Source organism: Paralichthys olivaceus, chromosome 19, assembly GCF_024713975.1.
Source record: "Paralichthys olivaceus isolate ysfri-2021 chromosome 19, ASM2471397v2, whole genome shotgun sequence".
NCBI lineage: Eukaryota > Metazoa > Chordata > Actinopteri > Pleuronectiformes > Paralichthyidae > Paralichthys > Paralichthys olivaceus.
This window is the reverse complement of record NC_091111.1, coordinates 6,600,741-6,627,357: the sequence shown is the minus strand read 5'-3', so window position 1 is coordinate 6,627,357 and position 26,617 is coordinate 6,600,741. Positions and strand designations below refer to the sequence as shown.

Below are 26,617 nucleotides of genomic sequence, written 5' to 3'. Positions count from 1 at the left end.
CCTGAGTGTGTGGCACGGATGCACCAGGCAGGGGTCCCATCTCCTGTCACTCAGAAACAACAAGCCAATCATTCCTGGGTTCTAAAATAAGCTCTCCTCCCCCGTTTCCGTCCTCTCTCCCCTCCTCGCCCTCCTCACATGTGTTCCTCTCCTTAGTAGACACCTGAGGTGTAGGGCGCAGAGGAGCCGAAGAGGAAGAATGGCAGCTCCACCATGTTGGACTGTATATCAAGATTCATGTGATGAGAATTTTAATTGCGGACTGCAAAATTACTCAGTTTCATATTTCATGGTGCCAACATATATTTGACAGAATGTAGCCTATTTTTGTAATGGCAGTGCTAAACTAACTGATGAAACTATTGCTGTGTTTGTCGGCTCCAGGACTGTTAATGTGTTTTGTTTTAAGTTTATCTGAAACAAATTACTGAGACTTATAGGGTGGCTACATAGGGTGTAAAATGGCCTCTGTTCGTTCGGACAAAAGTGATTTCCCCTTTTACTTCCCAAACTGCATTTTGTAGCCTCTTAGACATATAGCTGCCATGACAGTGGTGATTTGGAAATGTGTGCAGTCTTCTGTTTTATTTCATGCTTATTTTTGTAGATTTACTACAAAGCTCCTTTAATATAAAATTTGACAATAGCCAGTGTGTTGTGCTTGTCTCCTCATTTTCAAATCTTATTTTGAGAACCAATGTACAGAAGAAATGTTTTTTGTCTTGATTTTTCCTAGACTTTGGTGAGTGTGCTTGTTCAGGTGTTAAAATAGGTTAGAATTCCAAAACTTGAGTGGCAGCTCTCTGAAAGGTCTTGGCTTGTGCTTTCAGCAGAGTAGTATGAATTGGGTTGGGGGGGTGTCCATTCTCAGGGATCGACATGAACTTTGAGACTGTGAGGTCAAACACTCGCTGACAACTCAACCACCTGTTGCCACACACACACACACACACCGCACAAGCGCATGCTGGTCTTTATATGGTTGTTAAGACACTCATTGATATAATTACCTAACCTTAAACATCACATTTAAATATCCTAACCCTGAAAATGCCTAACCATAACATAAATCTAATTCTGACCTTAAAACCAAGTCTTAACCACCAAACAATTGTGTTGACTAGCCAAAGCAAAATGTGTCATGTAAATCACACACACATTTACTGCCCACCTCGTGTCATGTGAACAATCAGTTCAGTGGATGTGTAGTTATTTGTGTGTGTGTGTGTGTGTGTGTGTGTGTGTGTTTGTTTGCATGAGCCTGTAAAACTGTTTTTGTTTCCTGTAGATTTTTTCATTTGTCTGGAATCTATAGCCTCACACACACACACACACTATAACAAAAAGCAACCCAGCAAATACATGAGCATATGTTGTTTTCATATGGAAATATTGTGATTACTTTAGTGAAACAATACGTGCAGAGAATTTGCATACACTCATAATTGCATCACTACACCATCTGAAATCAGTTAAATTAGAAAATATTGATCAGGCTACATATAAACATTGTCTTATGAATAGATATACTTTATTTGGCTCAAAAAGGTCAAAGATCACATTAATGTCCTTGGCCAAACAGCGTGCTGATATAGCCCATATTTGCAAAGAAAAAGAAAAAGCTTTTCAGTCAAGTTCAGGGCTGGCTGTACCTGACACAGTCTAAAGAGCAGAAGCAGGTGCGTTGGGGTTTTTAAGTGCGAAGGGTCACACAGCCCTTTATATACACATCTTTTCTCTCCATCCCGCTATATACAGAGCCATCATGTGCAGTTACATCTGTGTCACATAAGGAAAGACGTTCTTCAGCCTGACTTCCAAACAGCTGCATCATCTGTCAAACCAGACATAGAATTTATAGATCAGTCCGTCATCGGTCGCTCTGCCACAGCTTTAACCTTGTCAGTCCATAACTGTCACAGACATTTCTCCCTTGGTTTCTTATGGCAGTGATGTCACCAGGCTCCTGGTGATGTTTGTAGAGGTCTTTTGTTTGTTTCATTCTGAGTGGTGAAAAGACCCTGTCTGTAGTGCATATTACTAAGTGGGTTTGTTTTTTAATTCAAAGAATTGATCAAGAACACTGGCAGGCATTTGATGAGACATATAATTTAATTGACTAAAGGAAATTAGTCAAAATATCCCTTTAAAAAGAAAGTTAAAAAATAGTGTTCAATTACTCCTTTAAAAGTAGGGGAGATCATAGAGGTCATGTAGAATGCTGTGTGAGTATAATACTGCTTCAGGGCCTCCTGCCAGGGGTTGAAGTGCTTGCTTTGAGTGTCTGGGCCAGCTCTCTGTCTGCCCTATCCATATTCAGTTCCAGTTCAGTCGCTGAGTTGCATTGCTTGGACTCCTTAATCAAAGCTGCAGGATATTTCTTCGTTTAGTGAACACTGCAGCTGCACGTGCATGTCATAGAAGACATGCTTCAAAGATACAAAATATTTCCTTCAGTTAAAGGAGCTTTGACAAGCTTGCATACTCACAGAAAAGATAGCTTGATCGGTCAAACTTCTCTTTGTCCACTTCAGCTCAATGCCAGTTCAGCACATGGATGTCTAATTTGTAGAACTGTCTCAACCAAAAGCAACTTACACCCATTCCAGGGTGTCATTTTGTGACAACCTAGATGCCCAGTATCATATTCAGCCCATGTGGGCAGTGACCTGTGAGGCCCCACCTCCAGGTTGGGTACCTGCTAGTCCTAAAGTCCGAGAGTCAAACAAAAAGCCCTGCTGTCCTCCACTGAGCACACCCAGACTGTCCGTTAGAGTCCCACTAGGAGACGAGCCAAGGAAGGGACTCTGATGATTGGCAGTGGCAGCAGCGGCCATTTTATCAGGGCTGGCAGCGAGGCGTGGTGAGGGAGGGAATGTGTAACCGTACAGGCTGTAGGGCGGTGTGTGCAGGCGAAGACCAGCGTAACCCTGCGGGTTGTGGTTGGATAGATAGCCAAGTTGAGAAGCAGGAAGAGGCAGGGAACAGAATCCTTCACCGTCATATGCCGATGGACCTCTGGGAGGGGGGTATGGCTCAGGGGGGTTGCTGAAACGATGGAGGGGGTGTGTAGGTCGACTGCAGGTGTAGTCAGGTGGGCTGAGAGGGCAAACTTGGAAAGGAGAGGAGCATGGGGACAAGTGAGATGATGCTCCAACCCCTCCATGAGCTCCTGGGATTCCTACAGAAACAGAGCCAGAGAAGAATGAAATCGACACATCGTCCACATCAACCAAAACTTACATGCTTAAAACAACTACAGATACACTGAGATCCAACAAGCCTGATCCAACAAGCCGGATTGATATAGATCCTGATACTGAGCTTATTGAGAGCTCAGGTATCGGCCATGATATGAATGAGCCACTCTAATTTCTGTCTTTTCTTCAACATTATAAAATTCACAGTTTCTTGAGGTATTTACATTTCAAACTTGGGAAAAGAGATGAGTGGCATTGAATCAACTGTTAGACTTAAATTATGACCTTATATGAGGTATTAGTCTATCTACCAAGTGGCTGAAACATTTTCTTTTGGTGAGGCCTAAGATGGCAGATGGCAGTGATGATTATGCAATTTGTAGCTGGTTTAAGCCTAAACAACCTTTTTTGTGACATATCAATGTTTATCAGACAAGGAGCTGTTGTGGCTGGGCAAATGATTGTTGGCACTTAGAGACAAAAGTGTTACTGCAAAGCATGACAGCTTAGCAAAACCTCTTGTTTTAAGGTGGTGGACACATGCAGACAGTGACTTTGACAAGAAATACCACTTTTTGCACAACTATAACCAACAGTCATCTTTGTTTTTTTGTGACCATGAACTTTCCTTAACATTTACCATTAGCTTTTTGTATGTAAACCCAACCATACCTTAACCATAGGACCATCATATATGATGTATGAATTGACTTATCCTCAGTATCCAAAACACTACTGTTAGTTAACTCTACCTTGCTTGGCCATGCCAGGGATGTCTTCAAATGTGAGCGTTCGCAGAGAAGGACGCCAGAATGCATAAGACTCAACCAAAGCCTCCAGACCCATCCTGCAGAACACACACAAATGCAATCGTTAACACGCATACATCAAAATTAGACAAATCATCACAAAATAATTTGGATCAGAAATTCCAGTCCTGCACTTTCTGTAGTCATTGATGCAGCTGCAGCTGCTCGTTCCCAGCATGCTATCCGGGTCATACATTACGCCAACCACCTGGCGGCCATTTTAGTCTGTGGGGCCTCACTCTCCATCTCCATGGAGACTGCAGGTAATGAGGGGCATAAACGCTGTGTTGCGATTGGCTGCCGCCAGTCGGGTGCTCTAAGGTAATTGCTTTCACACGACTTTTACGGGCGAATCAGGACGAAGGAGCAGGAAGCCGCAGCAAGGATTTATGAGGTGGGACTCCCCTTCCCCCCAAATCTGCGTCGCCCTCGTTCTCTAGGTGGGGCAGAAGGTTGCTGTGGCGGAGTAATGCAAGTGCTCTGTTACCCCTCGTTAGCGTGAGGATAAAAGTCCTCCCCCCCGCGGGGTTGTAGCCACGGTGATAATTTAGACAAGCTGCCCGGAGCGACTCTGGTGTGCACCAGAGCAAAAGTTTGTTTAGCAAACTGTTTAACTCTTCCTGTAATATTTAAGGGGAAGATTTCTTTCGGCCTTCCTGAGGTTTACTTTTTATAGGGTCACCTTTCACAGTCCTTCGGTTATCCTGTTTGCCATTCTTTACCTTCCTAACGCTCCTATTTTCTGTCTCATACGTTCCCTCTCCTCCCCTCTCTTCTGCCCTCCCCCATTGCTCTCCCCTCCTCTAATGATTTCTATGAGGCCTCAGGGGAGTGGCTGTTTGGAGACTGTTGGAGTTTTACTGCCGTGTTGTTTTAATGCTGTGTTTATATATGTTTAGAAATGTGTTTATACAGATTTTCTTCAGGACACTCTTGACTTTTATTATTTTGCTGTTGATGTTTATGTTACGAGGCTGGCTGGAATCTGACGCTCCATTTAGGTTTGCAGTTGAGGTTAGATTTTTCCCCGTCAGAGCATGTGCCTGTAACTATGCGATTGTAGGAATTAACGTGGCTTTAAAGTTAGCACATTTAAAAGAAAATGCATCACCAATTAATAAGATGAAACCATAATAATATGTGCCACATATTTTTGATTAAGTATTTTTCTTTTCTGCCAGTTAGCACAAATTTAATGGGAGGCAGTAGTACATTTTCCATTCAAAAAAACAAAACAGCTTTGCTCCCCATTAAAACAGACTGAAATATCTGTGATAAAAACCACAACCAAGCCAGAATATAATGCAGCCATGCATTCCACATTATCCCTAATACAGTAGATAATGTGAAAATCTCTGTGGTTGAAATTAACTCACCGATTTCTGCCAGAGTCTCTGAAGCCTTTGGCAAATGGGTTTCTGTCAATTTTCAGCCTTGTAATCTGAAAGGCAAAATAAAAGTCTTAATTATTTCCAAATATTTAGTTCGCACAAAGTCCATTGTAACAGTATAGTGGAAATAATTGTCTTTCATCAAGTCTATTAATAAATGCATTCATGGGCATAGTTAGTTCTTTAGTGTGCCACTTGTTTGCATGTGTTGAATATGCATGTCAGTTAATGTCTGTGGGACTGCTCAGGCTGTGGGTGGTGTTTAAGGCCCAGCTCTGTGACCCACATCCAAAGGGACTTTTATAGGCATCGCCACCGTGTTCTGACTCCAGCCGTCATGCACTGTAGCGTCAGACAATCCCAACAAAATACTTCAAAGCTCACTTTGACTGGTCCAGTGCAAGAATAAAAAAACTTAATTATCCCTGAGATGAACACAATGATTTTCTATCTTTTGGGGGGGATACTAAACATAGATAACATTGATAAGTAGAACTCCCTGTAGAAAAAATTAAGGAACTGGAGGACTGTGTTTTGTAAGACACAAACACACACACACACACACACACACACACACACACACACACACACACACACACACACACACACACACACACACACACGCACACAAAGTCATGCATTTGTACTGTTCTTAAAATGCACACCAGACCAAGGTGAAAATCATAATTTTAATATCACACAGAAATTGAAACTGTTTCTTATTTGGGTTTCTTAAATTGTGTAGTCTTGTTTTGTCTGTTAAAGCATAACTAAAGAGAACAGTGTAATAGAAGTGTAGTTCATGAGACGTTGCTGTAGGAAACAACCACAAAAACAAAGATGATTGAAGTTTTGTTTTTAAGGGGAAATGTAGTCATGTTGACATGAGTTGTGCTACCTGTTGATTCTGATACGCCGTGACTGTGGTGAACACAGTCTCAGGGAAGGAAAAGGTGCGAGTGCCTTCCCCAGCAGGAACGGCTCTCACTGGGGATAGCTCCTCTCCACACTCTTTTCGGATCACATGGACCCGCGGCTGGTACTTGTGCATGGAGTGCAGAATGATCTGAGCAAGAAGAGAAAATTACTTTAACACCAATTTAAGATTGTGTCACAACTATAAAACATGATTATAGGATGATGAACATGCACATAAGTGGGAAAAAGATGCACAGATGCATGCACACACAAAGAAACACACACATACTTTTCACTTAAAACTATTGTACTTGTAATCATTAGGAAAATGCCACAAAAAATACAGTTGTAGTCTTTTATTGTCTTGTAAATTTTGACTTTTTGATGGTAGTAATAATATGTTTACAATGAGTAAACCCATTAGAAAAATCAAATCCAATAATGAAATTAAGTATTACAATATGAATATCATAAACATAGACTATAATAATAAAGGAATATGTTTGCAGGCACTTACATGTCCCTGGTCATCAAGCTCGTTGTTGGTCAGTTTGAGTTTGTCGAAGCTGACCACCTGACGCATCCACGTCTCTCCTGAGGCTGGAGAGTCCGGGTGAATGTACACTCTGGGCGGCACAGGGGAGTCTGCATTCCCCGCTACCATCCACTTGGAGCTGTGGTACACATACCTTAAAAATGCACAGACAAAAACACACAGGGATTTTAAATGTTTGCAATTTTATAGTTGCTCGTTTGACGTTGATGCATGACATGGCAAGAAAAATGACTGGTGAAAAATGGTCATTAATAATATTTATAGGTGATCCATATGAGGTTTTGTAAAGATTGAGATCATGGATTATTTAATTCTTGTTTGTAATCTGATTGGCCTATACTCTAATTTGGCTGCAGACAACCTATGTGCATCATTCAACCTTCAAGAAAAATTATTAATTTGTAACTATTTGCAGTTTTCAACAAAAAGTACAAAGTGCTGCGCAACCAGAAAACAAATGGTTAAAATACAGAAGGAGGTACATAAATAATTATGGTAATAATTATACAGATAAATCCCTTGAATATAGTTAATAAATCAAATTAAATCAAATTTTATTTGCAAAGCCCACATTCACAAATCACAATTTATCTAATCAAAGTGCAACATCCCATGTTCTTAACCCTCAACAGGAGTAAGGAAAAACTACCATAAAAAAGCCCTATTAATAAGGGAATAATAAACACTGTCGATTAAATATCCTTTATCTTTTGCAACCCTTATTGCAACATTTATTTTAAGATGTTAAGAAATGGTCCTGCCAAGTTCAAAATCATGCATATCTCAAGTATAGTCCAAGATTTTTTTACTACGGATATATTTAATGAGTTAAAAACAATGTAACATGAGCATCGCAGGTTTAAAGTTATATCTTTAATGACCTTCAGCTCTTCAGCTACAAACACCATGTAATGAGTTCCTCATCCTGCTGAGGTGTGTTCATCACCTGCTGTTAAGTGTCAGGATCAATGCTTCAGACTCTGCCTCCTCTGAACAGTGTGCGCACAAACCTTTGTTGATCTACATGCTCAGATGTCATATCAGAGTGACTGCATGTTCCTATGAAAGGCTATTACTTGCCCATACTACTAAACACGCCTTTACAAATGATAGAGCCACTGTGTATGGCATGCAAAGTCTTGGCTGCATTTGTGCCATCGCAGTAGCGCGCTGTTTACTTGTGCATTATAACATTTGTTGGTTTGACCTTTGAGGGTGGAGATGCGAGGTCTCCAAAAGGCCTTTTCCAAAAGGGACGACAAAACCACCGTGACAAAGCACCGGTGCCAGGCGCCATTTGTGGAGTGAGAGGGAGCGCTGGGGTTGCACATTAGAAAGAAAAAAGGCTTGTCCCATGCAGGAGCAGTGTGCACGGAGCCTAAATTAAGACGAACATTAATGCAACATCCCCGTTGCTGCAGGACGTGCATGTGAAGTAATCTGCCACCAATATAAGCTGCATGATATTTACATGCAGCGGCGACCATTTAAATGTCAATTTAAAAGCCCTAAAAGTGACAGAGTGCATGTTTCTGTCATCTCTGTTTGCATTGGCTTGCACTGCGCAGTGTGCGTGCACGTGTGTGTGTGTGTATGTGTATGTGTGTGTGTGTGTGTGTGTGTGCGCGTGCTCTCTTACCTATATCGTTTGTTGTCCACGGGGATTATATCCATGGCTATGTAATACTGCTGGTGTGGGTCCAAGCCCGTGATCTTCACACGCATTGCGGGGAACATCCGCCTGACAGGGACACCAAATAAATCATCTATACACAGGAGGTTTTAACTCATCTACAGTCATTTTACCCACAGAGTGTAACAATAATAATAATAATAATAATGAAAATATTAATAGATTAAGACAACAGTAGAAATTGTGATTATTTTAAATGATTATTTTAATATTCATTTTGCCAAGCCAGGTGATTTTTCTTATATTATTGTGTAGTCTAATTTATTATTTTCATATAATTATATTTATTATATCTATTTTTTTTATTGTAGACATATTTAGATTTTCCTCAGTATAATAATATTATTCTTTCTAAAGCAAAGTTCATGTTTGAGCTTATTTCGCGCATTCATCGACTCATTTCAATATGATCTCCTTCTCACCGTCCAGCCTTGGTGATGATCATCTCCGTGCCAATCTCGTGGAACCGTTTCCACAGGTCCGATCCCTGCAGGTCTACACGGGACTCGTCTCCGGTGCCGGTGACCGGCGCCGTGGACAGGGGCGCGGGCTGCGGACTCTCCACCAGCGCATCCTCGCTCTCCGCTGCACCGGAAAGAGGCGAGAGTTTATGACACGTTTCAATAAAAACACAAAAATAATCAACCAAAGCTAAGAATTATTCTCCAACAAGGTGAACGTGCTTTTGTTGTGTGACTCGTAGAAAAGACACAAGTTTGAATACAGAGCATTTTAAGCACACAAACATTACAGCAGGGCTATGATATGTTTATATGTGTATATATTTATATATACATATACAGGACAGAGTAAGTTTTAAAGTCCATCAATTCACATTTAGGCCTATAGTCTATATATGAATAATAGTTATTGCAACAGTAATTTTGTAATGACTATTTTCAGCAGCTATACGAAAAATACACTAATTTTACTCCAAAAATATTTTACAGTTATTATTTCAAGCAGGTAAAATGTTTTAAGTAGTCCTATAATTGTGTTCATGTTGAATACTGGTGCACTATAAGCTGAAAGAAAATATATGTCTCTTAAAACTAAGGTACTCTGCACTTATTACTGAATATATACACCATCATATATTAGAATATGCCTGCATCCGTCACAGAACAGCAGTGGTTTTCATAATGATTTTCACTATGAAGTCCTTGGGTTTAAATCAGTTTTAATATATAGGGAATACGTTTAGAGACTCTACTGGTGTTTATGTGTCTCACTGCTTTTGTTATTTGGGCTGCTCAACACATGGCCTCACCGTGTAATGGAAATTTATGCACATTAGACTTGGGCCTAACGAGCCAAACTGTAACACAAAGGCAAATCCCCCAGCCAAGGGCATTTTAAAATGTGAAGCGGATTTTAAAATCCTAATTTGTCAGGGCCAGTCGGTTTATCCTCTGCTGCAGACCTCTCGGGATCCTCATACCGGGCCAGTCTCTCTGCCTTTATACGCTGCTAATTGGTGTGTTTATGATTGCAACACAACTCATAAAGCGTCTCACATTAGTCACACTCATATTTACAAGACCAGGCCCGTGATATGATATCACATTTCCACTGTGCGGCTCTGACCATGTCGCCTGTCATTGTTTCACTTCATAAGCTGCATCTTTCCAGCCACGATTGTTACAGAGGTTTCCCTTGACTGTAAACAGAGGAAAGTCTGCAGGCCTGATACAAAGAACTGGGCTTCTCATTGTGAAAGAAAAATCTGCAAGTGGCTATAAATGCAAGTTTATTTTTTCCCTAAGAAGAAAAAATAATAATAATATGACAACAAATGTGCATGGCCTAATTTGAAAGATACGATATTAAAAAAAACTGTACAGCTCATATTGGGAAATTACAAAATGTATTCTAACAGATAGACCTTTTTAATGTTGCCTAATTTAAAGGCTCATTTTAACCAGGTGACGAAGTCATTATAATAACTATATTTGCTCTGATTGTTTTTATTGTTGTTGTTTACTTACGGGATCCGTCGCTCGCACACTCAGCCTCCCTGCCCTGGTCCTTGGTACACGCTCTGTCAGCCCTCGGCACCGGGCTCCCGGTCAGATCAGAGACGTCGGTCCCGTCCTCGTAGGCGGGGGACACGGCATCTTCTCCGTCCGTCCTGCGCCGCTTCTCCGCTCCGATCAGCGCCTCCACGGAGAAGGCGTGCGCCTTGACGCTCAGTGCGCACGGGGACCGCCGCTTCTCTGCCATGTCTCTCGCGGTGTAGTGACAGAGCGAGACGGCGTCACGAGTTTTCGGGGAGTCAGAAAAGTTCAAAACGGAAAAATAAGAGAATCCACGGGGGACAGTCTTGAGCTCTGTGCAGGTCTCCGTCCTCCGGCCGGGACAGCAGTGGGAGCGCAGGGAGCCGGGAGGAGATGTATGGCTGTCTCCGTTATCCGTGAGAGCCGTGCGCACTTTTGGAGAGTGTCAACTACTTGGAGCTTAGAGGAGCGCCGGGGAAGGCGACCTGTCAATCACAGAACGGGACAACCAATCACAGGTGGTCACAGCCCCCCGGAACTAGCCTCTGGTCCCGCCTGCTGTGGGGCCCGCTCGTGCCGCCTTATGTGGTCAAAGTGGAGCTCGAGAATGAATCATGTCTTCAGGCGCAGGAGCGCGAGGAGCATCCCTCTGTGGCATTGTGCGCATTTTCACACAGCGACCCTACATGCCTTACATGAGTCCCTCCTGCAGCCATCCTCCTGCAACATGTTCGTGTTGCACAGATGGAGAACGACTGACCTCAAAATGTGTTAGTCAGTGCGATCACCATTATACAACTGTGCGTTACCAAACTGAATATGTTATAGGCCGCTGGTTCTCTATGTGGTCGTCGACCTGGAAGGAAATGTTCATTTTGTGTCATTTTTACTTTCTGTGTATTTGACTAATTTGAACTAAATGTTATCCAAACGTTTTCACACAACATCTGCCATTCCCTCGTCAGAATCCCAATCGATTCAAACAGCAGACCCATTTGCCCACAGCATGATCTCTGCTTCATGATAAAGCAACAAGGAATACATCATTAACAAATGATTACTATAAACATTTATTCAAAAATATATAAGTATACATTATGACATTACTGATGCTACAACTTCATTGACTAGACATTTCAGCTTTTTCATGGCAATAACACAAATGTTTCATAGACAATAAGATGAAGTAGGCCATGCAATTTTATCGCTTAAGGAATATAAATATAAATTAGATTAGAATACATTTGTCATCGGCGTATATTGTCTTTTTTATTTTGGTGTGTAAATCTAAGTAATAAAGTCTGTAAGTAGGCCACATCTACCCTAATCCACTTGAGTTAATTAACAATCTAAACAGATATGATAAATGTGAACTGAGGGATGAGCTGGATTTTCTCTCTGTGCACGTTTGGAAATGATCCTTTGCTTGGGGAATGCGTGTAGGTGCGGGTGCCTGCGTGTGGAAGCCATAAGACATGGAGGAGGAGAAGCTATAAATGAACAAGACAGTGCGGTCGTGCGTATGAGTTTAATATGCAACATTTGCATCATTAATAAGAAGTGAATTAATTAACCTGCTGAAACCTCAATTCTAACAGTCAGAATTTTATGATGTTTTTAAATGGTCCTTGTTGCCTTGGTGACCACCTCCTCTGTGTAAAGCTGAAGGCCTCTCGTGGTTTGTTGGTTAAATAACCAACACGTCGCCATCGTTTATTGATGTAAACTCAGTATGTGATGCTCTGTGCCCATATCCGCGTGGGTTATCAGATCAAAAGACATGTGTTTCCCGTGGGTTTTTCAAAATGAAATATATATTTAAAGTCTTTTTAAAAAATGACATTTCAACAATTTCTGTTTTACACATGAAGGGCCATTTAAACACAATTTAAACACAATTTAATATTTTAGTTAATTAGCTTTATTTTAACATATAATAAATGTGAAAAAGATTGAGTTGCAAGCATCATTTTTATCTGGTGTTACGTCAAAATGTGTTTCAAAAAGGGAAATTACTGAATGGACCATCATTAGATGGAATTAAGATTAAACAAATGTTTGTATAATATCAACAAAACCAAACCAACGTGTCTCCTCTGATAATATTAATAACAAAAATTATGTTTTGCAAAAAAACGAACTAATAAATATCGTACAATAATTATCCAATATTGCATGAACATTGATCTATCATGGCCTTTTAATCGGATAACACACAGGCCTGTATAACCTCATAGCTGTTATTTGGCACAGTTTCATTAATGCAATAATGATAATGCTATAACAAATATTAATAAATAATAATTTAAATTATAGTCAGTCTTCACCAAGAAATACACTTTGCAGACACATGCACGTTATTTGTAAATGTAACTTGTAATGTTTGTAAACGTATTTATTGTAATTCTCTAGTTGTTTCGTTAACAGGTGCACTGGTCTGTGCATCTCAGAGATCACTGTGCCATCTGCCGTTGGGGTAGCCTCTTTAATATCTCATAACTTAATAATGATTTACTCTGCGTAAAAATCAACAACCACAGTATAACCGTCCGGGAATATTGGTGAAATATAAACATTAAAGAAAATAAATGTGACTCTTCAATTCGACTCTTCAAAACTTCAATAATGAGTCCACGTGTCATTTTCCTCACACAGTCACAGTTCCCTGACATCTCGAAACTAAGAACGTGGAATGGGCTCGTGTCCAAGGAGGTCTTTGCAGCAGAGGGATTGTGGAATAAGTTTATCTGTAAAACAAAGTGGCTATTTTTTGTAATTTCTCCCTGTCTTTCAGGCCATGACTCACAGTCTGACTGTGCACATGCATTGGCTGTAAGAAATAGTGGGAAACTCTGTTGAATGTCTGGCAGCTTGTAATGAACACAGAAGTAGCTGAAAAAACAATTCTGGGGCCTTGAAGTAGTTTTATTTATTAAATTGATTCCCCCCCCCCCCCCCCCCCCAGGTTTTCTGTAACTCTGAGAACGCTCGCCACAGGGCTGCAGCATTTATTCTTGCACTGAAATTTTAAATGTGTGTGTTTTTTTAATGCATTCACCGTACACATTATGCCAGCGCGAGCTTTCTTTTCCATTCATGAAACTGCGCGTCACTCCAACTGGCTCGAACTGCTGTCTTGATTATTAATGCGTACTAGTTTTAAACCACATATTTTGGGATATTGAATTAGAAAGCATTGATCGTTAATAAATTAAATCCAATGGAAAAAAAAGCTAATTGACCATTGATTCTATGCATTAAGATCAATAATAATAATATCTTGTATAATTTACTCAATATGTTACGATCATTAGTTTGAATCAGCCTTAATGATGCAGTCACGTGTGCGCGTTTACCTGCGTGGCTTTTTTCCCCCACAGCTTTGTGCGTAATTCAGCCAATCAGAGGCCAGCTCCTCTGAACGAGTGTCGTTTCAAAACTCTCATTTAGTTACCGTGAAGGGGGCGTAACCCACTGTGCACTGAATAGGCTGTTTATTAAAAACCTTTGACATAATTACCTGTGAGCTTTGAAGGGACGCGGTGCAGAGGAGTCTGGGTAATACATTGTTAACAGTTATTTAGCGCGTGCTAATGGGCACGTGGATCACTGCCAGGGCTTTTATGGCGGAAGTGGCATGAAGGGGTGTGTGTGTGTAAGTGTGAGTGTGAGTGTGAAAGAGAGAGAGACACACACACACACCTACATTCAATGGTTACATAGTGTTTTTTAAAAGTTTATAGGATTGATACCTTGCACAGTTTGATTTGATATTTCCTGAGGACTTGGTGCTTTAGTGCTACAGCAAACCTGGGGAAAGCATCTAGAGCTATTTTCAGACACGAACTACAGAGAATGTCCACACAATTATGACTTTCTCCGGAGTTTGCCTTTCACACATGAACAAAGCAGCCGGAGATTTTACTCTTACAACCACACAGGAATCTCGGGAGCATCGGCATTGATTAGTTTCTTCCTGAGATTGTTGTGTTCTTTTTGTTTTGTTTTATTCAGTTTTGTGTTTGTCTTGTAAGAAACGTCATCAACAAGTCCCCTCGCTCGCTATGAATTCTCCAATGGATCTCCTGCTGTGTTTTCACATGGGCTCATCCGGATATTATCCAGAGTTTTAGGGAGCATACTGCTCCTCTGGATAATGTTGGGAGATAATCTGGAGTTTAATGCATGTTTGAAAGTAGCAAGATATAGTGATATAGAACAATGCAATGTCCAGCTTCATCCAACTGCCTCCCTGCAGATTCAGAAGTCCCTCATGGCCTCTGCTGCTCGTCCTGGGAGGGTGAATCGCAGACCGGAACAGCCGGATCCTCCGTATGGCTCCACTGGGGAAAGTCATGACTTGAACTCCAATCCAGTTTGCAGTTGTGCCAGCGCTGCTGAGCAAATGAGCATATCCTGCTTATGCTGGCTGAGAGTCACTCATCATCCAAGTGAAGTGACCCCTGCTCCCTTTCATAAAGTTAACCTTCCATTGAAAACGTGGTATTTACTGACACGCTTGATAGAAATTGATGGATCTCAGACATTTATTGAATTTTTTTACGAGCCGGTTCTGGTCTTGACGCCGTTTATTCGGGCCTCTTTGCGCCGTGGATGTTATTCAAGTTGAACTCCTGCTCTGGCCACCATAGCATGTCTTGTACACATGAGCACATGCACGCACACATGCACACTCACGCACAAAGCCATACACAGACAGAGAGGGAGACACACAGATGACAAGCTCCGTGCAGCTCTGAGTTACAGCCTGTAAGCACTGGACTGGTGTTGGATTCATCCTCTTATTCCCCGATCAAAAATGCTTTGCTGAGCCAAGCCAGGTTGTTGCCTGTTATTACATGGCCTATATCTCATCATTATTTTGAAGAGATCAAACTGTAATACATTTCGGATGATTTGATCCTACTATCCACTGCAGATATAAGTAAGTCTTATCAGTGCAAAGGAGAAATCTCCTCTATCCATAAATGTAAAGAACTACCATAGGTGACAGCTGTAAGTAAAAACTGGAACAATGGTGGATGCAAAAGAATAGCAAACAAAATGTAATTAGCTTTCATTCAGCCCATATATAATGTTTTTACTCCATTGAATAAAAAAATGTTTTCCCAAATGTGCAGTGCATGCCCTTTAAAATCAGACACTGAATGAACTAATGTGATCTGTTCATGAAGAAGCCACTGTGAAGCTACAAAGACACAGACTGACCAAACTGGAACATGTTATTTCACTAAACAGGTATATACTGTTTCATTGTGGAGGATAAACAACATTTAAAGACAGTGGTACTTTTTTTTCTCACCACTTTATAAATTTAACGAATCAAGTATTTCTTGTCATAGTTAACTATTGTTAAGTAATGTGTTTATAGGAGTCATTAGAGTTAAGGGTTGGCAGAGGCAGGACCCATTCACCCTCTTTTATAAGCTTTTTATTCTGCCTAGGTATACACTCAGTTGACAATTTATTAGGTACATCTGGCTGAAACTAATGCAATCCAACAAGTCATATATTATATCGTCATTTTGGAGGTTGCAGTTTGTGTTGTCGATCTGTGTTGCTTTGAACAGACATATGAGGATGTTTTGTCCACCCTAGTTATATCAATTATTCTATTGCATATTGATTTACATGCAAATGTATCAGCAGCACAAAAACCTTTAAACAATATCAAGTAAACAAAAGGAGAGGCGGGGGGTATAATATGTTAACGATTCTGTGCGTGTGTGTGTGTGTGTATCATGGAAATGAGCTGACTTCTCTACAGTCGTGTTTTGGATCAGTCTCATCGTTTGAATCAACTAACAACCTAATTGTCAACTCATTACACATGCAATTTTATACAACTTATTTTGGTCTTGTGGTTAAAAAATCCTGCAAATGCATTGGCCTCTTGCTGCAACAAGAACCACAGACTTGGACTTAGTGTCACATACCTCCACCACATACAGTGATAAATCTGACCCATACCGCATCCGTCCACCAAGTTTCATGGAAATCCGTTTAGTTCAGCGTAATTTTGCGTAATTCCGACAAATATATAAATACAAATATACAAACCAACCAACATCTTATCTTGTGATGATGGATAGAGAACAAGCAAGCAGGTGTTGTTTTTATGGCTTTCTCCATCCAGCAAAGAAGAGGTGAAAACATTTTCTCCTCTCATAACCTTTGAAACCACATGAAGAGTCGATCTAAGCCGTGTGTCTCTGTGTGTGTGCATGAGGTCATTAAAATGCAGGATTGTGTGCACGGAGGTTTTGATCACCCCCTATTGTTCACTGCCAGGCACTTCTTTAATTTATAGGTGAGTGTGTGTGTGTGTGTTTGTGTATGGGAGAGTGTAGTCTATCATTGTGATAATAGCCGCTGTAGTTTCCTGTGATCAGACTGCATGATGAGCTGCTAAAAGCAGACACATTATAACTATGGTAAATTAAGTTCTTCAGACCTCTTCTTCAGATGTTTCTGTCTCATTCACACACACACTCTCCTAACTAGTGCATTCAATCAAACAAATATACAAACCCACCAACGAACTAACTACCAGGGGGGGAAACATAACGCTGAGGTATAAGAGGATAATGCTGCCTTTATGGTCAACATAAGTTTTATTTAAATTTAGAATATGTTTATTGATTTGGGGTAAATTAATCTCTAGCATTTATGTTGGGTGAGGAACCCAAAGGATGACCCAGGGTTGGGTTTGTAGATAAATGAGGAAATGTAACGATGTAAGGGGTCTTTCCTGATAATCTATCAAAAGCTTTATGCAGAAGTGTTGTAAATAACTAACTTTGAACTTAGGTCAACAGAGGTCAAACACTCGGCTGGCCTGGCTCCAGTCACATGTACCCGAGTCAGCAGGAGACACCCTCACCTTTCTCAGGCTGGTCTAAAGCTCCATTAATTACAATGCTGAGTCAATTTGCGGAAATGTAGTTTACATCAGTTGGCTCTGAACACACTTTAAAACCAGTTCTCTGATCAGAAGACGCTCTGCTCTCATGCCACATTGCTGCTTATGTCATCACCTCATCATCTAGATGATATGGAGTTGGTATTGGCAGGGTGGCCAATACTGGTTCAGGCTGCTTGGACTTGGCAGAGTTGACCCGAGCCTGTGCTCTTGAGCATGGCACCAAACCCAAGATGCTGTGGGTGAGAACGGGCTAAAAATGCCTGTGTGATGTGTTTTATTTTGTGGCATGGCAACAAAACAACTTATCTCATTACCTCATCTCCTCTTTTTTTTCTCTTTCTCTTCAAAGACAGACAGAGGAGTGGCAGACATGATGGACAGAGAACAAGCAAGCAGGTGTTGTTTTTATGGCTTTCTCCATCCAGCGAAGAAGAGGTGAAAACATTTTCTCCTCTCATAACCCTTGAAACCACATGAAGAGTCGATCTAAGCCGTGTGTCTCTGTGTGTGTGCATGAGGTCATTAAAATGCAGGATTGTGTGCGAGGAGGTTTTGATCACCCCCTATTGTTCACTTCCAGGCAATTCTTCAATTCATAGGTGAGTGTGTGTGTTTGTGTATGTGAGAGTGTAGTCTATCATTGTGATAATAACCGCTGTAGTTTCCTGTGATCAGACTGCATGATGAGCTGCTAAAAGCACACACATTATAACTATGGTAAATGAAGTTCTCCAGACCTCTTCTTCGGATGTTTCTGTCTCATTCGCACACACACTCTCCTAACGAGTGCAAACTCATCACGGAAACGCCGCAATTTGAAAATAACAACAATCATAAAAAACCATACAAACATCTGCAGCTCGTAACTGACGTCTCAGGCCAACCCCAGCACACGTGCCTCTTAAAACTGGAGAACAACGGTTATTTTCATCTCTTAGATGTTGGAGTTTTATTTCTTTTCTCTTTCTCTTTGGCTCAACTGGAACCGTTTAGGCGTTTTTTTTAATCAAAGAACGAAGTCGTTAGAATTTGGCGGTGAAGGCGTCCACTAAGCCCGTCTTTCCTCCCTGCCTGCATTCAACATCCAGCCAGCGCCAACTAGCATTTAGTGCAGATTTGAGGAATGTTGTTTTATTTCTCTATTGAAGGAATGTCTGCGTTAAAGAATGCACCAAATATATATACATTATATATGACATTTTATGACTATATATACCATATTCTAAAAATGTTTCAGTGTTTTCGGTGTCCTCACTGTTGCCAGTCACTATTTTTGAGCCTTTCTGAAGCTTTAATTTGTTTTAATCACACAGTTTTAACTACGGAGAGAAAGAACCAACTCTAAATCAGGACAAAGCTTTCAGGAAGCATTATGCACAATGATTCACTATAGTACACAAACCATTGACACAGTATATAACACCATAGACCATTTTTTATATAAATTAGTAACTGTTCATGATTTTATTACGAATAACCATATTTGATGCACTTAACATGAATATGATAATTTATAGTAGCTGTTTGGTTCTCGGGACAGTAAAGGTTTGACCAGGACTCTTGTTTATCAAACTATTTATCAAAAATAACATGTAATGCAAAGCAAAGCCAACTTTCTTCTATCGACAATGCAATAAGTAGAGTAACATTTGAGGACAATCACAATGTTAAGAGCAGGAAATACAGAATCAATGATTTATCCTCCATGTTCCTGACTGTTCCAACTTTAATTTCTTTTTTGTTATTCTGCTTCTTAAACACATTTCTAAATGTCATTGTGCCCACAGGAATCCTTAATAGTTGTGGTGGCAATGAACATTTTAAATGATCAACAAAATATGATTTATAATATACATATATGGATTAAAATATAACATGTATTTACTGGAATGGAAACAAAAATAAAACTTAATGATGACAAAAATACTCCTGCTGTTAGTGTTTGCAAAAAGCATTATTACCAGTTTTAGTCTTTGTATTTGTTCTTAGAAATTTGCAAGAAAGGAAAAGCAACGTTATATCCAGTTAATCCTAAATGTAAAACATCCCTACCCTGAGTTATACATCAAATTCAGATAATGTATTATTTATTATGAACAATTATATTCCATACATTAATTTCTGAACATGTCACATGGTGTGCGCTGTTTCTGCACCACAGAGAAAAGAACAGTCTTTCAAATTTCTAAGTTACAAGTAACTTGCTTAATAGCTTATAATTTTGAGTCGGCAAATAGAACTGAATGATTTTCACTTTTTTTAGTTCAGTGTTTTTTACTGGTCTGGACTCAACAAAAAGAAGGGTGTGTTTTGAGTTTTTAAATTAAGCCCTTCGCAGAGTAATTTACTGTTCAACCTGTTGAGGGTTTATACAGTGTTTGTATTTGTGTATTTTATGAATTTCAAGTGCCTGTCTGCTTTGAAGTACAAACATCTGTGCATGTTTGTGTGTATATATATATATGTATATGTACTTTTATATCTGCATGAGCACATGCCTGTGTTTGTAGTCATATAACTGCAGTGATACAGCCTCGGGGCAAAATGTGTTTTTGATATAGAGTCTCTTCCTCTCCCGGCATGCCTCTAATACTCTCCTTCTTCCCAGGATAACAGGGTCACAGCATGGAGACCTCAACGACTCCACACCTGGAATAACACCACCCAGAATATCCGCTCCACTCTGCTTGTGAGCTGGTGTGTGTGTGTGTGTGTGTGTGTGTGTGTGTGTGTGTGTGTGTGTGTGTGTGTGTGTGTGAGTGTGAGTGAGGGAGAGAGGGAGATGAGAGGAAGAGAGAGGCTTTATGAATGATAGAGAAAAGGAGGTTGTGTGGTACAATCAAATCATTTGTCTGACTAATTTCTTTTTCTCTTTCATTATTCTCTCTCTCTTTCTCTTTGACACATACTCAGACACGACTCTGGCGTTTCATGCGACGGCCTGCTTTCCAGAAAAGGAAATATGAAACACCCTAAGGCATTTGTCAGCGGTCAGTTGCATGTTCTTGCTTCTTTACTCATTTACGTGTGTGTGTGTTCACTAAGCACATTTTAGACACAAACACAAATCTACGTGCGTCACTCTCCCCCCCGACACGCTGCTGAGGTCTGATTAATAAAAGGCGAGTTCTGCGGATGTATGACTGTTTTGATCCATCTCTCGTTGGAAAAAAAAAGACTGGATGAAAGAGCAGGAGAGAGTGACAGTGGAGCGAGAGAGGGCAGGGTCCACTCTGATCACTCTGGGACCATACTGTGAATGGGCCGTTCCCCCAGAGGGAGAGGGGGGGGAGGAAGAGAGGGATGAAGTGAGGACAGTGAGAGAGAAAGAGAATTCATACATCTACCACTGTTTGATGCCTGTGGTGTGCCTCTATAACTATAGCCCTCTTTCTTTAGCTTGCTCTTGCTCTTTCCCTTCCTTTTACAGACCTCCCTCCCTCCCCCTCCCTCCCTCTTACCCCATCACTCCCTCATTTTTTTTATATCCCTCTTTTTGCCCTCTTCCTGCTGATCTGTGCCAACCACCATGAAACCACCGCCACATTAGAGCCTTTAACGGGCACTGCCTGGCATCCTGCTCTGTCCAAACATATTATAGCCTCATCGCGAGCGCACATGTGTGTATGCGTTTTATTCACTTTCTGAATTCACAACTATAGAGTTTCACCGTATATTAATGACTGGGGGGATATTTTTCATCCCTACAAAACTGCCACGTGTCATTGCGGCTCCAAATAAACTCCAAAGATGTTGACTGCTCCTAACAGGTTGTGAATGGAGAAGGCGGCAAATAAATGGTTCACATGCACCAACAGAAAAATTGGATTACAGCTGAAGAATTTACAAGGAATATGGTTTGGCCTGATATTTATACAGTGGGAAACCGTTATTATTACATTCCTAGTCTATTGTGTACTGGTACAGTGTTGTAAAAATATATAAAAGAATGACTTTTAGCTTTTGCCCCTCCGCCCCTTCCTCATTTATCGATCCACTCCATCGTACAACTATTTATCAGCCCATCTGTGCATCCATTCATCGCTCATATATTTTAGAAAATTAAGAGTTGTTGACTTTATTCTAACCATGCACCAGCTGAGAAACTGGCAGTCCTTCACTCAAACCCTCTAATTGCCCCAGAACATACACATTTTGACTCAGTCGACTTGTTAGTGTGTTCGGCGTTTAACTTTACTCATCATCAGTTGGCCAACACTCCCAGCCTTTCATCTTTTCACATGAACTGAACATCTGAACACACGTCCATGTGAGGATTTTATGATTTGTTAATGAGCCAGGGAGGAAGTCGCCACACCCCCCTCACCAGTAGAGGATGCAGCTGGACGCCGCTGATCACACCTGCTGACGTCTCCCCAGGACACCAAGGTGATGCATGTTTGTTTTCATGCTGTTCAGTTTATTAATAATGAGACAATTTGGAAGATTTCTACCACATTGGGACAGTGTGGCCATTTAATAAATAGGTCATCCTTTAATCTGAGAAAGCTTGCTCAGGGTTTGTGTACTTGATGATGAACTTCAAATTTTCAGTGCATTTCAAAGTACATAGTATATATATATCATTATGTCAAAGATATTTAATCCCATAAACACTAATTACAGTCCAGGATAGTTTGGTCTTAGCAGTGCTGGGCAGATGATAGTTCCCATCTATCTTATTCATATTTTTATTATTCACAAATCATATATAAAATAAAAGTTGGATAGAATAATACGATTTATCAGTGTCGCTATATGTCAAGTACAAGCCACAGAGTGTATATAATGATTAGAGATACAGAAACGTAGTAGTAAGGCTCCATCAATACATCAGTGTGATAATAACTACCTAACATGACAGAAAACCTTTTTGATAAAGATTATTTGATTTGTTGTTTTTAGTTTGGTCATCTACTAACATGGAGGAGGCGGGATTTGTGGTATATGATCGATACTGCAGCCAGCCACCAGGTGGTGGTGATGACGCTTTGTGGTGAGCAGTCCTGTCATATATGGTCTCTGGTACACACACACTCTCACACACACGCCACATCTTTTCCAAAAGAATCAGAATGAGACGTTCTTCACCTAAATCTGTCCTGACTGTGTGGTGCTGAACGCTCAGCTTCAGAGGTTCCTAGCACCACTGAGCCAAGAAAAAGTCCTTTGGATAGACGCACACAGATTAGCAGCAGGCATTACTGTCAGGGAGTATCAGTGTCCATGTCCTTTGACTCTCTGGCTATGTAAACAGCATTTATAGGTTTATTAAAAACACCCCTGTGTTACCGTTGCAGTTAATGGCATATGTGACGGTTTGTTTCCCTTTCGTAACAGACAGAGCAGAAGAGGTAATTACAACAGGCAGTCTTGGGCTGCATCGGGATGAATGTGTGTTTACTGGCCTGGGACATTTTTGTGTCGGAGCCTCGGATATCTGGGATATAAATGACAAACACACAAAGCATAATCTCTTACACCCTTATTATATTCTGTCTTTATACTGCCTGTCTTTTTCCCTTTTCATGTCTGTCTTCATCTACCTTATCTCTTCCTTGTTTTTCTAAAGAGTCAGTTTTATTAATTTGTCCCTTAACAGCTAACGTTTCATATTGTGTTGACAGATGAGCAGCAGGGAAACAGATAGTGTAATTGTTTCATAAATCAACTCTGAGCCCTGTAAATACTCATGTGGCTGAAGAGATCAGTTCATAGATGGACAGACAGATATTCAGGGCTGAGACATGATTTTTTTTGTGTTGATGTAATACATTATGTCAGACTTTCTTTTGAAGCTGGAGCCAGTCAGATCTATGATTTACAGCCTGAATTCTTCACTGTAGTTTACAACCTTAAATGGGTTGTGCTTCTTTTCAGCTGAATTTTAATGTTTTCATCAGCTTTGGCTGAGCAGCATGAAAAAACTTTTTTTGTATGGGTCCTGACAACTCAGCCTCAGAGGTCGCTCTCCAACACAACAACTTTTAATCATTATGACCTGGTGAGTGAGAGAGACATTTGTTTTTATTCTTATTTTGAAATATATACATCAATTAGTGTTTTAGTTGCCTCAACCTTATCCTAACCAGAGTTTATTTGTAATTCCCATGATCTTTTCCCCAACCTACCCCACCCCACAGAAGGAAAAACTTAATGATTTGGCATTTTGGGAGAAATACTTATTTTACATATTTTTCCCTCTTGTCCATGTTCTAACTTTGGCAAGACAGCAATAAGCATATTCATCATGTTGTACTATTCTTTAGAAATTTGCCATAGGTGTTATCATGCTAAGTAATCTGTTTTCCAGAATAATCCAATATCAATGTTACGTCTGGCAATAAGACTGCATGCTCCGACCAATTATTTAATTTGGAACAGATTGAAAAGCAATTAAAATACAATTATTTTACAGATATAATCAGAAGGATAACAAAGAGAAAGAGTGGTGTATAAGACCTTTTGTCGCTTTTAAAAAGAACTTTCTTTGGTTTGACTGGACCAATTTGCAAAATCCCTCAGATTTGCTGCACGTGCACAAGATGTTATTTTTGAGAGAGTAACAGGATCCAAAGAAGACGGAGGAGAAGGAGGGGCAACATGAGAAATGAACATATTTTGACAGAGGAGTGAAGATGGATTGTTGGAGTGCACTCACTAGCTCCTTTAGAAAACAGTTCTGATGTTATCTGCTGATCGTCGTGTGGCAGATGGCAGCAGCTGAATCCGTAATACTATGAGGTGGTGAGAGGATGAAATCCAGTGAGCAATCAAAACAAGGGGAAAGGGGCTACATGGGCAAGAGAGCAACAACTCTGTGGACACAGCAAATTTACTCCTAATCGACTATGACAGGGACCCGTTTTCTGTCCCGCGGTTTTGGTTTTGAGAGTGTGAGTGTGTAGACAGTCCAGGAAAAAAGATCATTGTCTTGTGCTGAAAGATGGAGCCTGCGTATGTGTGCGTGCGTGCATGCGTGTTAACCTTGGTCACATGTTTGTCCATGAGTTTAAATTTGATATGAAGGTTTTCAGCGGTTCTTTTCTCTTCTGTCTTTCTCTGCCATGATATGAGGGGATTTCTCAACACACTCTGTGGAGTTTTCTTAAAGCAGAGTTTCCATTGTTAAATAGTCTCTTCAGAATTCACCCTGGCTCATAACTTTGCTCTTATTTGCCTCCTTCCTCTCCTCTTTTTTGTCTTTTGTTTGGCAACAGCCCACTTAAAGAGCCGAGTAATAAAGCATAAGAATTTTAATCAGGCTTTTAAACAGTCCTCTCTTATTTGCCTTCCAATGATGTTTTTTTTTACACCAACCTCAAGCTTTCCCCCTCCATCCCTCCTTCGTCCTCCATCCCTCTTTCTTCCTGCCCTCAGTTCTACACCGCTTGTTGAATACGGTCATGCATGATGGTCTGAGGTTGATAGATGTTCATCGGCAAGAGTGCATATATGTGCCATGTGTGTGAATGATGACAGAGTACGTGTGGTGTGCGTGATTGGATTTTTCACCTCTCTCTTTTGCATATTGTATTCCTCCACACACACTCACACAAACATATCTAGCTCTCAGATGTCACTCGCTTTCATCTCTCACTCACGTTATTCTCATCTACAGCAAGGAATGTGTTAGTTTTATGTGAAATCAGCTCATATGCCAACAGGCCTGTGATGTGGAGGCCAAAGTATGACGTCTCAATTCAGACGTGAGCTTGAGACAGATTTAAACAAATAACTGCAAAGAAGTAAACGCTGCACAGAGAGGGTGCAGAGGGGAGAAAGAGTGGAGGGGAGTTGGGGCGTCCGAGCCTGTCATTGCTTAATAAAAGTTGGCTCGCTTATCCTGGGAAGGGAGGATGGAAGAAGGGGAGACGAGGAAGGGAGGGGCTGAGCGTGGGGTATGTAATTTAGGCAGAGGGATTTTTAATGAGGGGAAATCTCCGCAGGTACCTTCCTCTCCTCCCCCTCTCTTCCCTCCCCCCGATCACCCCCCAGTGTGGGGGTAGAAACGCATCTGGTTGGACTAAACAGCAGATTAGCACATTAGCACCGGAGGACGGGCAGGCAGGCACCACGGGAAAGACCAGAGCTAACATATGACATCGGTGCACATGGTGTACGACTCATTAAAGGCAGACATAAAAGTTGCACTAAATTAAAGGCAAACTCCATCTGCCTTCGTTAACAGATGGTAAAAGTTTGACTCATTTAGATTGGAGCTTTTATACTTTGTGCACAAGCATCTTAATGCAGCACACAAGAAGATTTCCTTTGTTTTGATGGGGTGAGATGAGGTTAGTCTGCTCTGATGACTTCAAGAAATACATCCTTCAAACCTTTTAGATTGAAACAATATCTTATGGTACTGTCTACTGTCTTATCTCCCAATTAACTTATATAATGAGATGCTAAAGAGCACATATATTCGAGTTGGGTTGAACTCTAAGTAATCCAGGCTTTTTCACCTCTCCCTCAGTGAAGATGAGGCTTGAAGAATGTCAAATGATTTTTTTGGAGGCTTCAGTTTTTATGATTCCAAACCTGAGCCATAAGAAACTACAAAGTTGCCAGGCATGACTGGGAGGGTTGCGTGTTGCAATAAAGTGTATCCCGTTGTGAGGTGTGGAGTTAGTAGCTGCTAAAACAGCCACATCTGAGATTGCAGCTGTGTGGACACATCATCATCTGTGCTCCTGGTGATAGGCAGGTTCAGAGAAAATAGTCCCACCCTCCAAATACCTGCTACCACGGGTTGACTATGTCTGATGTGTGTCACTCGTTATGACCCAGAGAGAACTATCACACAACTCTTCTGTTCCCATCTATTTCTGTCTTTCAGCTCTGTGTTTTTGTTTTATGGTGAGCTCCTCTAATATTTTAAATGACCTTCACTACTCTCATGAGTGTCATTTCTAGATGCAGGAGGCTTCTACTCTTCCCCACAGAGTGAGCAGGTGAACCTGGGGCTGAATTTAGTGGCTAAAGAGCCAGCCAGCCATAAGTTGAGAGTTCAACCTTGGGATATTTGAATATATTTGAACAAGTAATGTGTCATGCAAACTCTGATTTTGTTAGAAGTGACAGCCCTATTCTTACATAGACAT

General features: G+C 40.8%; 1 protein-coding gene and 1 long non-coding RNA gene across 2 annotated transcripts in view; one reads left to right on the top strand and one right to left on the bottom strand.

Moving 5' to 3' along the window:
- The window catches only part of LOC109632462 (uncharacterized), a 60,534-nt gene extending 51,402 nt beyond the window's left edge, over positions 1–9,132 (top strand). Inside the window, exon 4 of the long non-coding RNA XR_002202921.2 lies at positions 8,997–9,132. This is a non-coding gene — a long non-coding RNA (uncharacterized lncRNA). The remainder of the gene's footprint in view (positions 1–8,996) is intronic.
- Positions 1,372–11,086, bottom strand: tbx18 (T-box transcription factor 18). Its single transcript, XM_020091746.2, has 8 exons — positions 10,556–11,086; positions 8,990–9,152; positions 8,514–8,615; positions 6,836–7,007; positions 6,299–6,466; positions 5,386–5,450; positions 3,953–4,047; positions 1,372–3,181 (listed from the first exon to the last, which is right to left on the bottom strand). Exons 1-8 carry the CDS (start codon positions 10,788–10,790, stop codon positions 2,649–2,651), a joined length of 1,533 nt encoding a protein of 510 aa, XP_019947305.1. The 5' UTR covers positions 10,791–11,086; the 3' UTR covers positions 1,372–2,648.
- Positions 11,087–26,617: the final 15,531 nt, after the last annotated feature.

What these genes read in the sequence shown, in the direction of transcription:
- tbx18 (XM_020091746.2), bottom strand. Translation starts at nt 10,790, where the DNA reads ATGGCAGAGAAGCGGCGGTCCCCGTGCGCACTGAGCGTCAAGGCGCAC. An exon ending in GTGTGCGAGCGACGGATCCC is followed by an intron (nt 9,153 to 10,555) that starts GTAAGTAAACAA and finishes TTTCCGGTGCAG; the next exon opens with CGGAGAGCGAGGATGCGCTG. An exon ending in AGCTTGATGACCAGGGACAT is followed by an intron (nt 6,467 to 6,835) that starts GTAAGTGCCTGC and finishes CTTCTTGCTCAG; the next exon opens with ATCATTCTGCACTCCATGCA.